This window comes from Balaenoptera musculus, chromosome 20, assembly GCF_009873245.2.
Source record: "Balaenoptera musculus isolate JJ_BM4_2016_0621 chromosome 20, mBalMus1.pri.v3, whole genome shotgun sequence".
Classification (NCBI taxonomy): Eukaryota; Metazoa; Chordata; class Mammalia; order Artiodactyla; family Balaenopteridae; genus Balaenoptera; species Balaenoptera musculus.
Window position 1 is genome coordinate 20,655,558 of NC_045804.1, and position 16,423 is coordinate 20,671,980.

The 16,423-nt window shown below is 51.6% G+C and overlaps 1 protein-coding gene across 4 annotated transcripts in view; it reads right to left on the minus strand.

Moving 5' to 3' along the window:
- Positions 1-8,934, minus strand: part of ACLY (ATP citrate lyase) — a 42,903-nt gene extending 33,969 nt beyond the window's left edge. The window contains exons 1-4 of one of the 4 annotated variants that reach the window (XM_036835613.1): positions 8,768-8,934; positions 3,302-3,483; positions 1,986-2,108; positions 198-260 (exon numbers count right to left, since the gene is read on the minus strand). In XM_036835613.1, the coding sequence (XP_036691508.1) occupies positions 198-260; positions 1,986-2,108; positions 3,302-3,460 (345 nt within the window). In that variant the 5' untranslated portion in view covers positions 3,461-3,483; positions 8,768-8,934. Of the gene's footprint in view, positions 1-197; positions 261-1,985; positions 2,109-3,301; positions 3,484-5,493; positions 5,556-8,767 lie in introns of those variants that run through there. The other 3 variants (XM_036835611.1, XM_036835612.1, XM_036835614.1) reach the window with 3 other exon arrangements.
- Positions 8,935-16,423: the final 7,489 nt, after the last annotated feature.

Below are 16,423 nucleotides of genomic sequence, written 5' to 3' on the forward strand. Positions count from 1 at the left end.
CCTGCTGCAAACTAAGCCCTTTCCTTCATCTCTGGACTCCCTGCTCCGCAGCACCCTCAAACCCTTAGCACCGCTTCAGAGACTCTGGTCCCTTTGGTTTTTCTCCAGCAGCTTGATTTCTCCTTCATCATTTTAGGGTCAACAGGCACAAAGCTCCCAGAGGGAGAAGACCCAGCTTGGAGCCACCCCACACATACCTGAGTGTGGGGGACGAAGGGTTCGATCAGAAAGTTCTTGAGGAAGCCTCTGGCCTTGCCAACCTACAGAGATTGAGGGAGATAAAGCTTAGACCAGAAGGCATGTCTTGCTCGCAGGGCAGGAGGAAGGATCGCCCTCTGGTCCCTCCACCTCGCCCTCCCATCAGAGGCGGGGCCCAAGCACTACTGCCACTACACCTGCCAGAAAGAGATCTTTCCAGAAACCAGGGCAATGGGCTCAAGAAGTCTTCATGAGATCTCCTCTTCCACCCACCACCTCGTGCCAGCTACACTTCAACGCTGACCTCACACATTCTTTCCTGCCTCCTCTGGAGGATGATAAATGAGCTGCAACGTCGCCCCGCCCCCAAAAGCAGAGACCAGGAGCATCTCCCCCTCTGCTGTGCCACAAATTAAAGCGCTCGGACAAATCAAGGCTACCTATCCCAGAGCTCAGGCAGGGAGACCCAGCCCCAGAACGTGAGTCTAGGCGCAGGGAATGGCTGGGAGGGGGGAGAGAGGGGAGCTTGACAGGGAAAACTTTTCCACACAGACTTTCCCGGCTGAGGACAACAGGCCTGCAGAGCTAATCAGTTTGAGTGGGTCCCTGGCAGCAGCCGAGGCGAGACAGCCCTCATCCCTCCCAGCGTGTCCCGAAGCCCCCGCCCACCCATGCGTGCGTCATTGCTGAGTCAGGACCAGACAGTGATCCATCAGAGGTAATGAGCTGCTCCTGCCGGGGTCAACGCTGCTGCCAGCTCAGAGGCCCTTGACATCCCCCTCCCAACAGACAGCTGAGGAGAAGGAAGCATGAGGACCTCCCTGGGGACACTGCTCAGCCCCCAACCCTGCTGTCCTCTCCCCAAAGGCCTGGGGGCACAGAGGTCAAGATCCCTCTGCCCCCAGGCCTGTGTATAACTTCAAGGATCCCTCTTTACCCACAAGAGCCAGAAACTGGGAAATTAACGTGAAGAGCTAATTTGAGGAAGGCCAGTCAAAAGGAAGATGGCTCCATCACCATCTTCATCCTACTCCCGGGCAACCAGGTTAGAGAACAGCTCAACCCTGGTCCGTGGTCACCCCAGATGCGACAAAGCCGGGTACGGACAGCACATCCTCCCCAGGGTAAGCCAAGCCTCAGCCTACTCCCTCCCTTCAGTTCTCCAGCTCCTTTTGGGAGAAGAAAAAAAGAAATGCAATTTTATTTCTGGGCATCACTTAGCCTTCCTAAGCCATATTCCACTTTTAACTATCTCATCTACAGAGTTGAAATGGATCAACGAGCTGGGAGAAGGCAAGAATTAAGTTTACTCTTCAGTATTATTAATTGTTTCCTCCTCCTCGGTTCTTGGCCCAAGAACGTTTCTGCCTAAATGATTCTGCATCTCCCTTCTACAAGTTTTTTTTTTCTTTTTACCCACCCGCTTATACACGCAGGTCATGACAAGCTACCCTACCCTTTCTGGAAACTGAAAAGAAAGGAGTTCCCAGAATAGTTCTCCGAGTCCCATCTCCACGACTGTTGTTAAAGAAACAGACCATTTCCGCCTGGCTCTCAAATTGTACTGGGGTTACATGTACAGCACATCTTGCCATTCCCTGATAGGGGAGCTGGGAATGAGCACCAAGGCGGCCCTGCTGCCTAAGGCAGCTCTGCTGGGCTCCTGCCTTCCCCGGGCTGCAATCTGGCCGGCTGTGGGGGTGACCCACAGGGTTGCTGATCTGGAGGCGACCACAGTTGCTTCTGTTACCACAGCACGTCCACCCCGATCCTACACCCAGACTCACTGTGGCCTCCTGTCCCAGCCGTGGCTTCAGCCAGGACTTGACTCCGTCCAGAGTGAGGTTGACCCCAACTAGGCCCAGCTTTCCACGCCGTTTGATCAGCTGGTCTGGCTTAACCACCAAGCTCTGGAATAAGAGGGGTTTGTATTTACAGCAAGGAAAGATAGGGTAGAGTAAGAGGTGACAGTTTGGGGACCCAAAGCACAGCGTAGCCTGGTGGCTTCCAATCCACCCCACCCCCAGAGCGAATTCCACCCAACCTTCAAGGTCAACTCCCAGAAGCTTCCCTCACCTACCCCAGCCAACATCTTTCTTTTAACAACCAGGAATCTAAAGCCATCTTCACCCAGGATGGGGTCTGGCAGAGCAGGTGCTCACTGAATACCTGCTGAATGAGTAAGTGATTCCCTACCCTCCCTATGTGGTATCCTAGCTTCATTCAACTCCACAGAATATGGACTAACACCTGTGTTTCAAAACAAAGAACAGAGACAGAGCCTTGGGGTGACAAAGGACCTTAGAGGACATCTGGTCAACCCGATCCCTGTGTTTGAACCCTGTCTATAAGACAAACAAGCAGCCCCTAGCCACTGCTCACACACCTCCAGTACCAGGAAGTTCACCGCCTCTGGAGGCAGCTCGCTTTGTGGTTTGGGCTGCCTCATGGTGGGAGGAAACCTGCATCCTTGAACGCCTCCCCCTCCTGGTCCCGGTCCCGCCCTCTGGGACCTGCCAAAGAAGTCTAAGCTTCCAGACACCGTCCCAACAATAGCCCTGCAGAGATCTACAGAGAGGAGCCTCTACTCCAGGGTGGATCCCATCAGCCATTCTACCCAAAGTACAACGTCACACTTCCTCATGGCCCTGACATATTCCTAATAGGGTGGATGTTTTTTAGTGAGCATCTACCAAGTGCCAGGCAGCACACTGAATACTTTCCAGACATTGTTACTAATCCTTAAACTCACAGGGTGAGTGTTATGCCCATTTGACAGATGGAGAATCTAAAACTCTAGAGAGGTGAAATGGCTTGCCCCAGGCCACATGGTTAATATGTAGAGAGCTGCCATCTGAACTCCGGTTTGTCCAGTTCCAATCCAGGCTCTGTACGCCATGCCAGGGGACCTCAGCATGCAGGGCCCGGGGCCAAACACAAAACGTGCTCAGCCCCCTGCACCCTGCCCACCCTTGCAGGCCATCTGCCATCACATGCCCCGGGGGGACATCTCCAGCAAACCGACTGCTTTCTCTTCCTGGGACTCTGGGCCTGGAGGAGGGGCTCAGGCCGGGGGTGGGGGGGGGGGCGGGCGCGGGCTCACCTGGCTGAGCAGCCACGGGTGGTCCTGCAGCAGGTGGGCCCAGTCAGTGTCAGGGGTGACCCGGGCATACTTGAACCGGTTCTGGATGGCCGAGGTGGTGCAGATGTACTTGTAGAGGAGTTCTTTGCCTGTCTGCTCGGAGATCGCCTTGGCCGACATTGCTGCGGAGGGCCCTGCTCTACCTGGTGGGGTGAGAGGGGCTGGTCAGAGGGGCTGGGGAGATGGAGGCGCTATCTTCTCCAGCAGGGCAGACCCACGCCCAGCTGCCCCCAGACAATAAAACCAGATCTCAGCGCTTCTCCGAGGGAGAAGAGGGCTGCCCCAGGAGGAGGGATGGAAGGGAGATCTCAAACAGCACTTCTAACATCATAGAAGGAGGATCGGGAAATGATGGATGAGGAAAGATGGTGGAGAAAAAGAAAGGTGGCATTTATTTCCCCAGGGACTCTTGGCCTCCACTCCCTTTGGGAAAACTAGCTCACCCAAGACCACATTCATCCTGGCACAAAGGAAGCCGGAGGGGAGACCACGAATAGCAGGGATGTGACCCAAACCTGAGTGCTAGTCCCAGCCAAGGTGGACATACAGACACTGAAACACACCCTTTGGTTCTGTGACCTGTGGGGAACACAGCCAAACCGTGCAATGTTGGCCTTACACGCCCTCCACGTTTGGTCTCCCCCACACCCAGACTCACCCACTTCACACTCTTATACACATCACCAGCCTGAAGGCTGGGCGAGCAAGTCTACTTAGCCTCACGCAGGACCAAGCCCCCAAGGAGCAAAGAGGAAGAGTCACGTCAAAGCCCATTTCTCCCAGGACACTAGACTCCCAACCAAGTTCAGAGCAGAAACAGGCTGGGGGAACTGGGACTTTCAGTGCATTCCACCCACCCCACTGAGTCATCCAGCTACTAATTTAGAGCAAAACAGAGGCCTCTCTGGGGACCACCCATACTGGTCACTTCTAACTGAGCCAGAGTTGGGAGAAGAGGCAGAAACCATCCTCGGTCACATGTATGTGAGCCCTGGGAGGGACATGGAGATTTATGGCCTTGTTTCTTAGATGAGGAATAAAACCTCAGAGGGGTTAAGATAACTTGTCCAAGAAGCCTAATAAGCGGGTTGGGCGGGGGCAGGGGGGGAGGACTTCCCTGGTGGTGCAGTGGTTAAGAATCCGCCTGCCAATGCAGGGGACACGGGTTCGAGCCCTGGTCCGGGAAGATCCCACATGCCGCGGAGCAACTAAGCCCGAGAGCCACAACTACCGAGCCTGAGCCCTAGAGCCCGTGCTCCGCAACACGAGAAGCCACTGCAATGAGAAGCCCGCGCACTGCAACTAGAGAAAGCGCACACGCAGCAATGAAGACCCAATGCAGCCAAAAAAAAAAAAAAAAAAAAAAAAAAAGCAGGGGACCTAAGGCTTTTTTTTTTTTTTTTTTTGGCTGTGTTGGGTCTTCGTTGCTGCGTGCAGGTTTACTCTAGTTGTGGCCAGCGGGGGCTACTCTTTGTTGTGGTGCGCGGGCTTCTCATTGTGGTGGCTTCTCTTGTTGCAGAGCATGGGCTCTAGGCGCATGGGCTTCAGTAATTGTGGTGCACGGGCTTAGCTGCTCTGCGGCATGCGGGATCTTCCAGGACCAGGGCTAGAACCTGTGTTGCATGCATTGTCAGGAGGATTCTTTTTTTTTTTTTTTTTTTTAATTTATTTATTTTTATTTTTGGCTGCGTTGGGTCTTTGTTGCTGCACACAGGCTTTCTCTAGTTGCGGTGAGCGGGGCCTACTCTTCGTTGTGGTGCGTGGGCTTCTCATTGCAGTGGCTTCTCTTGTTGCAGAGCACAGGCTCTAGGCGCGCGGGCTTCAGTAGTTGTGGCACACGGGCTCAGTAGTTGTGGCTCGCGGGCTCTAGAGCGCAGGCTCCGTAGTTGTGGCGCACGGGCTTAGTTGCTCCGCGGCATGTGGGATCCTCCCAGACCAGGGCTCGAACCCGTGTCTCCTGCGTTGGCAGGCGGATTCTTAACCACTGAGCCACCGGGGAAGCCCCGGCAGGCGGATTCTTAACCACTGCCAAACCAGGGAAGTCTGGGACCCAAGGCTTGAACCCAAACCCTCTCACTCCTGGTCCCCAGAAAACCCACACCTCAGCCCTAGAGAAAAGACCAGTTCTCCAAGGACCAGGCCATTTCCCCTACCTTCACCTCACAGAAGAGTCTCTGATGACAATTTCGTCATATTCCCTCCCCATCGCTTTGTCCTGACACACCCATTCTCCCTTGGGTAGTGCCAGGAGCGATGTGGGGAGACAAAGGGTGGGGAGACAGGGAGGGAAAGGAAACCAAGTCATTCATGCCAAGAGCTTGGCCAGATCAGGAAAAGTCACTCCTGCCTCTCCAACAAAGACCCAGAACTGAAGTTGTTGAATTTGCTGGGGGAGAAAAGTCAAGTGTAAATAAAGGAGGGTGGAACTGGAGGGCTGGCTGGTTTATACACACTCAGGAAGGCTGATCTCCATTCCCAGCTGAGGGAAGGCCAGAGTTCCAGGGGCCACTCTGCACCTCCCTCCCAAAAGCCAGGCTGGGCTTCAGGTTCTCACCCTGGCTTGGCTGGCTCCCTCAGCCTCCCAGCTAGTCTCCAGCTCGGCACAATGGGTGCATTCAGTCTGGTGTCTGGCCCAAAGTCAGGTAGCTGGGAAGGGGATCAAAGGAGACGTTCCATTTTCTCACCTTCCCCTGGGATGACTTCCGGCTCCTTCTCAACGTAAGTTTCCGAAGGAGGTACCTCAACCAGCCCCACTGCCTCACGGCCCTCCACCGCCCACCCACTCCAGCTCCATTTCCCAGCCTCCTTGACTCAGACCAGAAAAACTGGTCCTGAAATCAGATGGGTACACGTGCCCCTACCCACCTCCCAAACAGAGTGCAGCCCAGGGCAGATCAAGCAGAGAAAGGAGGGGGCAGCCGCTGACCACCCTTAGCGGTTCAGACACATCAGCCGCCGGCTGATCACAGATTCCAGGAGAAAGGAAGCCCCTCGCTAAGCCTCTCCAGCAGAGGGCGCTCCCAGAACAACAACCCCCCGAACCTGGCACCTCCCCAAACAGAGACCCAACTTTGGAAAGAACACGGATGAGAAACGAGACCTTCTGCAGCTGAAAAAAAATCACAATTTTCTTGAGCCCTTGTTCAAATCTCAGATCCAAGAACTCATCTTCAACCAGTCCTCGGGAGGGGATGGGAGAGAAGACAACAGGGGATGATACAGGATAGAAAAGCTTTGCCAGTTCACCCAAACACAGATTTGCCACTAGAGCACTGTGGCTTAGATGGGGCAGGCCCTCTCAAGGCCAAGACAGAGAATTTACATGATAGAATAAAAGCAAGCAGGGAAAGAATCTGGCCTCTGCATATTCAAGACAGGGTAAGAAGGCTCACAAAGCCAGGGAGTGGACTGGGTGCAGATAAATCCGCAAGTTTAATCGTTCAGTAGGGTCTCTCTAGGGCAGTGGCTCTTAACCTATTTGAGGTCTCAGACTCTTCTGAGCACCAGAAGAGAAGCCCAGAAAAATGTGCACATACCCAGTTGCACATATCATTTCAAGGTGGTGACCTATGACCATGATCTGACAGCCCAGAGACCAATAGCTAAGAACATCTGCTCAAGTGACAACGGGACTTAACGTGTATACCAATCTGTGCTGGGAACACAACACACACACACACACACACCCCCCACTACAGAGTCTTGGGCTGCCTCCTCAGAAATTGAATAACTGAATGTGCTAGCAAACTGGTGAGAGATGGTTTCAGGGCAGAGCTAAGACCCCAGGGGTCCACTTTGGGGCCCCGGAAACTGTTACCTAGCTAAATGTGGGAGAAATCATGCCAAGGAACCTGAAAACACACACACACACACACACACACACACACACTCTCTCTCTCTCTCTCTCTCTCAATCCAAAGGAGGGACCTTCTGAGCAGAATGGGGTCTTTTCTGCAGACAGGATAAGAGTTCATCCACAGCAGCCACCGAGGGCAGAAGCAGCCCACAGAGAAGGCTGAATGAAAGGAGTCTGTTCCCCAGGACTGTATCCCTGGGACACAGCCAGTGGAGAGGAACCACTGGGGATGCTACTTATGGTCTCTGTGGGAAGGACAAAGAGCACTTATTTTAAGGTTAGTATCCGTAGGATTGGGGTTTTTTTGAAATGACAGGCAATCCCTGGAGTAAAAGGAGGGGCAGAATTCTGAGGGTCCCCTACTGCAGCAAACATAGTGGAGAATGGGGGTGGAGGCACCAACCACCCAGCTCAGTGTCTGAGGTCTGTTCCCATCACCATCCTCCAAGCTGTTTAAGGAGCTCTTAAAAAAAAAGAAGAAGAAGCAGCAGCAGCTCTTTAAGAGGTGAAAACAACCCTCTGGGCAGCTGGGTCTACCAGCTGTCCTTCACCCAACATTTCAGAATCTCAGAAACCCAATGATCTGAGCTGGCTGGAACCCAGAGCAAAGTTAAACGGTGGAGAGAGAAGCGGGCTGTGGGCTGACTGACCAAACTGTGCTATGCACTGCTCCCCTCCCACCCCCCCAAAATCCTCTTCCCAGGCAGACTCCAGAGGACTACCTAATGGCAGAACTCCTTGGCACTTCACAGTATCCGCCAAGGTTGGAGAGGGCAGCTGGCGCCGCGACTGGCCCTCTGCCAAGCCCAACAGGAGGGCGGCGGCAGCATCCTCCAGCCCCTTGAGGACCTTGCCTCAACCAAGCTCGGCATCAACGCCAAGGGTGGGGAGGGAGACGGGTACCCCGGCCATCTGTCGCTTAGCGGCTGGGCCCGACGGCACCTCCAGAGCTAGGAGGGTCTTTCCTGCGCCGCCGATCCAAGGCTAGGTTCTCGTGGCGAGGCCTGGGTCGGCCCGGCCCCATATGGCCCGCAGCGGCTGCGTGCCCCGCTCACTCCCTCCACTTCGGCGCGGGGCTCAGTCGACTCTCCACAGAACTAAGAGGAAGGGCCTGAACCCGGATTATGAGGGGTAGGAGTGGGGAAACTAGCCACTACTTCCCGTCCCCGGCATCCGGTGGGGGGGACCCAGATGGGGGCAAGAAGTGGCCGGATAAAGCCCGACGAGGCTCGAGGACTGGCCCCGAGGTGGGGATGAGGGGCTCCAGTTAGGGGCAAATGCAATTCGGCGGAGAGAAGACAGCCAAGGACGGCGGCAAGCCCTGTGCAAACTCCCAGGAACTGGAATGTGGAGGAGTGGGGGAGGGGAGGGGGCGACACGAGGCGACCAGCCGGGATCCCGGCGAAGGCTAACCTAAAGCTTAAGACCCTCAAAACTTCCAAGCAGGTGCAGGGAGCGCGCGTGAGCCCGAAGCCGGCGTCGGGGGAGGCGGTTCCGGGTTGGGGGAGGGAGGCAGGAAGCTCCGGGACCAGGTGAGGTCCATCTCGCAAAAGCAGTCGCCCGCCACTCACCTCTCTGCGAAAGTCTGTGAGCGGCGCTCGGTCTACAGGCCCCAAAACACCGCCACTACCTGGAGCACCCCAGCTTCCCGTGGCCGCCCGGGATCCGGCTTTTGTCCGGACCCTGGCGGGCTTCTCCCCGCCCCCATCGGCACACGGCGCGAGCCCCCGGGCGATTGGCCATGCGCGTTCCCTAGCCTGAGCTCCAGGGCTCCTCCCAATTCGCTGCCCGGTATAGCCCCGCCCCGAGGCCGGGCCCCAGGGGCTGCTGGGACTTGTAGTCCCGCTGGTGCGTCTGTCCCAGACCGCTGGCCGGCACCGCCTCTACGGAGCCTGCCAGGACAGGGAGGGGTCGGGGGCGGGGCCTCGGGTGGGGAGATGGGCCGGGCTACACTGGGAGGAGAACGTAGGAGGCTGGGGGTAGTGGCCTGATCTTTTATAAGGTGGGCGGGCCGCCGCTGCGATGGGGGAGTTGGGGAGGGGGGCTGGAGTGTCAACCGAACGGGCTGTATAGCAGCTTTGGGAACCCGGAGTCTCCTTCCTGTCTCCCCGGGGGAGAAACTGACGTCCGTATCCCCGCAGCCTGAAATCGGTCACACCGAACCCAGTTGCTTAGACCAGGTATTTAAGCAGCCGTGGTAGACTGCTTTCCCATTTGCACGTGGACCTTCTTCGTTGAGCTGGTGGGGCGAGGCAGAGAGCTGAGGCTTATAGATTAGACCTCCCAAAGTGGGTGGGATAGGGCGGAGGACCGGGTAAGCAGGTGGGGCTAGAAAGGCGTCAATCACACCACCTTGCGTCCTACTCACCTGCTCACCTCAGCACAGAGCTGAGAATTCAACGGGAGATTCTAGCACAGAGCTGGGCCCATCTCTGCTGGTCTCCTGCTCCCGCCCCTCCCCCCACAATCCCACGCTTAGACACAGGAATGAACGAACTGCTGCCTTCCCCCTTCTCCATTACCTGTCAGACAGACTATATTTTCCAAGTCAAAATCTGGGACACCCGGCCTGACAGGTGCTGGTGAACTTGTGGGGCAGTATTTTTGAAATCAGACAGTCCTGGAAACCAAGACATATATTTACTGCTGTGACATTCTGGAGCTTTCCTATGTCCACCCCAGTCCTCTAGGTCTCCCGAGCTGCTCCCTGACCCTAACAGCTGTCTAGCTCCAGGAAGGAGGATCATGCGCTGAGCAGCTCAGGTGAAGGGGTCAGCCCAGTGTGCAGAGAATCCGCATGGCCGTGTCCCTGCCAAGCACTGGGGTCATACACTGTAACGATGTTGACATTCTTGTGCACAAAAACTCCGCCAAACCCTTCTCCCTGCAATCCAGTCATAGCCAGGAGTGGGGCAGCTAAACTTGCTGCCCATGCCTGAACAAAGTGATCCCTGTTGATGTCACTTTCTGGTTCCTTCCCTCAGGCATCTTTTTGAAATAGCAGTTCCTCAACTCCCCTCTCCTCTTGGTCATAGAGAGTCTTCCACTCCTACATGGAGTGAGCTCCACCCCTACCAAGAATCTCCCCAAATAGCATCAATCTTGGAGAAAGATGACCTCATCACAGCTAAAGAAAGGATCTCCTATGAAGGTACTCCTTTTCTGGCCTTGGTGGATAGCAACTCAGGATCTTCGTGGGCTAGTGGGAAGATTGCAGTCAGGGGTATCAACTGTGTAGCAGTTATCCCTCTGGTTAGAAAGATACACTCAACCAAACAACAAGGTCCTACTGTATAGCACAGGGAACTATATTTAATATCCTGTGATAAACCATATGGAAAAGAGTATAAAAAAGAATACATGTATGTATAACAAGCACTTTGCTGTACAGCAGAAATTAACACAACATTGTAAGTCAACTATACTTCAACAAAATTAAAAAAAAAAAAATACACTCATCCAGAAACAGGCATCCAAGTAGAACATAAACTGTAACAAACTTTGTATATCAACTTGACAATGTGGAGAAAAAATTTAAATGCACATGCCCTTTGCCCCAGCAATTCCACTTCTAACAATTTATCCTTCAGATATATTTGCAGATGTACATGTTTTCTTCATTGCTGTCTCTCCAGCACTTTGAGTGGGGCCTGGTACATAGTAAATGCTCAATAAATATTTGCTGAGTGATTACCTTCCCCATCTAGATGTGGCTGGACCCAAGTCTGACTAGTCCTGGGAAGGACAACAAGAAAGTAACTGTCCAAGGAGTGAGGGAGGAGAGGTGCTGGCCAGACGTCCATGAGCCAATCACTGAGGTTTTTGAGTTCTCTCAGTGGTCCCATTCCGGGCCTCTACCCCCAGCCTCCCGCAGGAAGACTCCCTCATTACCTCACCATGCCCCCACAGACGCTCCTCTGCTTCAAATTAATCAATCTGGGCGCCATCTTCTCATCTTTCTGTTCTCTGACTTAAAAGCTCTAAATTCTTTTGATTTTCCCTTTTGAATCACCTCCCTCCTCTTTTAGACTGGGCAGAGGACAGGTCCATGTCACTGGGTACCATCTCTGAGCCCAGGCTTTGGGCACTCTATGTCAGTTTCAGAAGCCTTAGACTACCTAATGACTCCCTCCTAGATTTTAATCCATTTTGGCTAATATTCATTGAGCACCTACTACGTGAGAGGCATGGGTGCTAGCACATACTCCTCACAGCAACCCCTTGCACTAAGTGTCATCATCATTTTGCAGATAAGCAACTGACCCTCTGCCACCAGGTCCCTTGCCTAGTCCACTACAACCTGCTGCAGGTGAAGAGGAGGGAAAGATAATCATATCCAGTGCATCTCCCCATTGGACGATAAGCTCCTCAAGACTCGGGAATGTGCCTTGTTCATTATGGCATCCCCAGTGCCTAGCATGGGGCTAGGCACGTATTAGGCACTCACTGTATATATGACTGAATATATGCTGGAATGAATGTGTGAATGAAAGAAAGAAATCATAGGGGGACAGTAGGGGGAGGAGGGAGGAGATGCAGCCAGGAGGAGGGTCTACGGGAGTGTGCAGTTCTAAACCCACCTCTCTCTTGTGACAGCCAGAGACAGGGGCTTACAGCAGAGACCCATCGTCCTCCACCCTGTGGAGAACCAGGGGGAGTTCTCACTCCTGCAACACTCAATTTTTTCCCAACACCAACTGGAGCCAAGGGCCCGTGTGCCCTGGAGAAGTGCCCCAGGGAGGGTCCACCAGAGCCAGCATCTGTACTCAGGAAGTATCTTCCAGCCAGACCAACCAATCCTGGCTGGCCTCTTTCTAGTCATCTCCAACTTTACCCTCACCCTGTCTTAAAAAGTGCTGCTGCCTCCTCCCCACCAGGTGTTTTCCTGTGAAATTCCCCCTTCTTTCAGGAAACTTTCCCCTAGGAAGGCAGTTTACCACTTTCTGTTCCAAGACAGAGCCTGCATGACTCCTCCCTAACAGATCACTCAGCCTTGACCTTTACTTGCCATGTTTTACCTTATCTCTGAGTGAATTTGTCATTTTTGCCTCTTGTCTCTCTTTGCATTCCATTTTGGGGAATTCTTTCAAGGGCAGGTAGAAGGTGTACAGATAAGAGCTGTCAGGCTCCAGCAGGGCCAAAGTCTCTACCCTGACACCAATCTTTTTTTTTTTTTTTTAATATTTATTTATCTATTTGGCTGCACCTAGTCTTATTTGCAGCACACGGGATCTTTTAGTTGCAGCACATGGGATCTTTTAGTTGAGGCATGCGGGATCTAGTTCCCTGACCAGGGATCGAACCCGGGCCCCCTGCATTGGAAGCGAGGAGTTTTAACCGCTGGACCACCAGGGAAGTCTCCCAACACCAATGTTAAGAGACATCCTGGGATGTTTAGAGGCCTCATCCCAAGCAAAGGTTGCATCCTCCTCTCTCCCTCACAACTTAGGTGTTGTCTCAAGGATGCACAGCCCCAAGTGCTGCTTATTCAGGGCTCCTTGATGACAGATTCATAGAAAGTCAGAACCAAAAGAGACCTCAGAAATACCCTAGTCTAATTCTCTAATTTTACAAAGGAAATACAGGGGAAACTGAGGTCCAAAGAGGTGACCTTACTGCAGATGGGAGGGCAGATTGATGCAACTACTTTGGGGGACTTCCTTGGCAGTGCAGTGGTTAAGAATCCACCTGCCAATGCAGGAGACACGGGTTCGATCCCTGGTCCAGGAAGATCCCACATGCTGCGGAGCAACTAAGCCCATGCGCCACAACTACTGAGCCTGTGCTCTAGATCCCGCAAGCCACAACTACTGAGCCCATGTGCTAAGACTACTGAAGCCCGCATGCCTAGAGCCCACGCTCCACAACAAGAGAAGCCACTGCAATGAGAAGCCCACGCACCACAACTAGAGAAAGCCCACACGCAGCAACAAAGACCCAACGCAGCCAAAAAAAAAAAAAAACTACTTTGGAAACCATCTGGCATTTATCTTATAAAATTAAAGAGTCACATACACTAAGACCCTGCAGCTTCACTCCTAGGTATGTACCCCGGAGACTCTCACACACATATGTGCGAGGACACACATGCAAGATTGTCCAAAAACTGGACAGAGCCCAGATGTCCATCAACAGTTGGATGGATGGATGGGTTGTGGTATTCATACAAGGAAAATCTTGACAGCAGGGGAAAATGAATGAATTGCAGCTACCCACAGCAACATGAATGCGTCTCAAAAAACAAGTGTTGAGCAAAAGGAAGTAGACCATAAAAACACAGTTATAGTAGGATTCAACTCACATAGAGTTAAAACAAGCAAAACTAAATTGTATTATTTGGAATGGATACATAGGTGGAAAAACCACAGAGGAAAGCAAGGAAATGATTATGGAAAAAAAAAAAAAAAAAGGACAGTGGTTCTTTCATTTAATATGTATTTACTGAACTCCTGCAATGTGCCACATGCTATTCTGGGCACTGGAGCAGCAACAACAGTGAATGAAACAAGCAAAGATGTTCACCCTGTGGAGCTCACATTTTCTCAGGGGAAACAGCAATAAACAAGTCATAAAATAAATAAAGAAGTTATAATAGTATATTGGAAGGTGGTGCTATGGAAAAAAGAAAAGCACAGAGGATCAAGAATTCCCAAATCAGGGAGGGATAAATTAGGAGGTTGAGATTAACATATACACACTACTATGTATATAGAACAGATAACCAACAAGGACCTACTGTATAGCACAGGGAACTCTACTCAGTATTTTGTAATAACCTGTAAGGGAAGAGAATCTGAAGAATATATGTATGTATATATAACTGAATGGCTGTGCCGTACACCTGAAACTAACACAATTTTATAATCAACATACTTCCATAAAAAAATTAATTAGTTAAAAAAAAATAAATGAATAAACAATTCCCGCATTGGAAGTTGAGGGCAAGTAGGTTGCAGTATTATAGAGGACAGTCAGGGTTAGCCTCATTGCAAAGGAGAAATTTGAGCAAATGCATGAAGGAGGGGAAAGTGTCAGTTAAGTGGTGGGGAGGGAGTATTCCAGCCCAGTCCCAGGCCCATTGGGGCTGAGAAAACAGGCCAAGAGAAGGCCCTAAGGAAGGAGTCTAGCTGGTGTCTTCCTGCGTGAGGAACAGTAAGGAGGCCAGGCGGCTGGAGCACAGGGCGTGATGGGGAGAGTAGCTTTTATTCTGAGTGAAATAGGGGACCATTATAGGGTTTTAAATAGAGTGCCATGATCTGAGTTATATTTTAGAAGGAATATTCTGACTCCTGTGTTGAGAAGGAAGGGGGCAAGGGTAGAATGCGGAGACCTAGTTGGAAGGATCTTGCATTAATCCAAGAGAGAGACCATGGGGGCTCCGCCCAGAGCAGTAACTGGAAAGGTGGTGGTTACCTGGGTAGGGGTGGCAGTGCAGGGGTGGGGTTGTGATTGGGGAGGGGCCTCACAGGGAGCCCCCTGTTGGTAATATGTTTCTTTTTTTTTTTTAATTAATTAATTAATTTATGCCTGTGTTGGGTCTTCATTTCTGTGCAAGGGCTTTCTCTAGTTGTGGCAAGCGGGGGCCACTCTTCATCGCGGTGCGCGGGCCTCTCACTATTGCGGCCTCTCTTGTTGCGGAGCACAGGCTCCAGACGCGCAGGCTCAGTAATTGTGGCTCACGGGCCCTGCTGTTCCGCGGCATGTGGGATCTTCCCAGACCAGGGCTCGAACCCGTGTCCCCTGCCTTGGCAGGCAGATTCTCAACCACTGTGCCACCAGGGAAGCCCGGTAATATGTTTCTTGACTTACCTGTGTGATGAATGCATGGGTGTTCATTTTATAATTATCTATTAAACTGTATATGTATGTTTCATTGATGTTTCTGTACTTATGTTTTAATTCACAGTAAATGAGGATATAAAGAAGTAACATAAGGAGACCAGCTAGTAAATGGCTGGGACAGGTTGGGATCCAATTCCAGTGCCTTTTACCCTACCAATCCAACGCAAGACACGCGTCCCAGCTCAGTTCCCCTATATCCTGGTGCTGTGGCTTGGGGCAAACCCTGTCACCTCGCTCAGGCCCAGTGTTTCATCTGGGAAACCAGGAAAGTACTGCCTGGCTCCCTCCCTCCCTTGGGTGCTGTGAATATCACAAAGTGTTTTGTAAACTGCCAAAAAGCACACGTTACTGTTGCTGTTTTATTGAATTTTTAAAAACATCTTTATTGATATATAATTGAAGTACAATAAACTGTACATATTTAAAGTGTACCATTTGATGAGTTTTAACACGTGCATACACAGTGAAAATGTTACCACAATCAAGATAATACACATATCCTTCACCCCCCAAAAGTCTCCTTCTACTCCTTTGTAATCTATCCCTCCCTGCCCTATACCTCCAAGTTCCCAGGAGACACCGTTTTGCTTTTGGGCAATATAGATTAAGTTTGCATTTTCTAGAATTTTATATAAATGGAATTATACAGTCTTTTTTGTACGAATTCTTTCATTCAGCATAATTACTTTGAGATTTATCCATGTTATGCATGTATCAATAGTTCTTTCCTTTTAATAGCTGAGTAGTATTCCATTACATGGATAAACTACAATTTGTTTATCCATTCACCAGTTGATGGATATGTTTCCAATTTGGGGCTATTACAAATAAAGCTGCTATGAATGTTCCCATAGAGCTTTGATTTCTCTTGGGTAAATTCCTAGGAGTAGAATGGCTGGGTCATATGGTAAGTGTGTTGAACTTTTTTAGAAGCTGCCAAACCGTTTCCTAAAGTGGTTAAACCATTTTACATTCTCACCAGCAGTGTGTGAGAGTTCTGGTTGCTTAACATCCTCATCAACACCTGGTAAAGTCAGTCTTTTTCACTTTAACCATTATAGCGGGTGTGTAGTGGTGTCTACCTGTAGTTCTTTTTATTTATTTATTTGTTTATTTATTTTTGGCTGTGTTGGGTCTTCATTGCTGCGCACGGGCTTTCTCTAGTTGCGGTGAGCGGGCGGTGGCTTCTCTTGTTGCGGAGCATGGGCTCTAGGTGCGCGGACTTCAGTAGTTGTGGCACGCACGCTCAGTAGCTGTGGCGCATGGGCTTAGTTGCTCCGCGGCATGTGGGATCTTGCCGGACCAAGGCTCGAACCCGTGTCCCCTGCCTTGGCAGATGGATTCTCAACCACTGCGCCACCAGGGAAGCCCCGTACCTGTGGTTC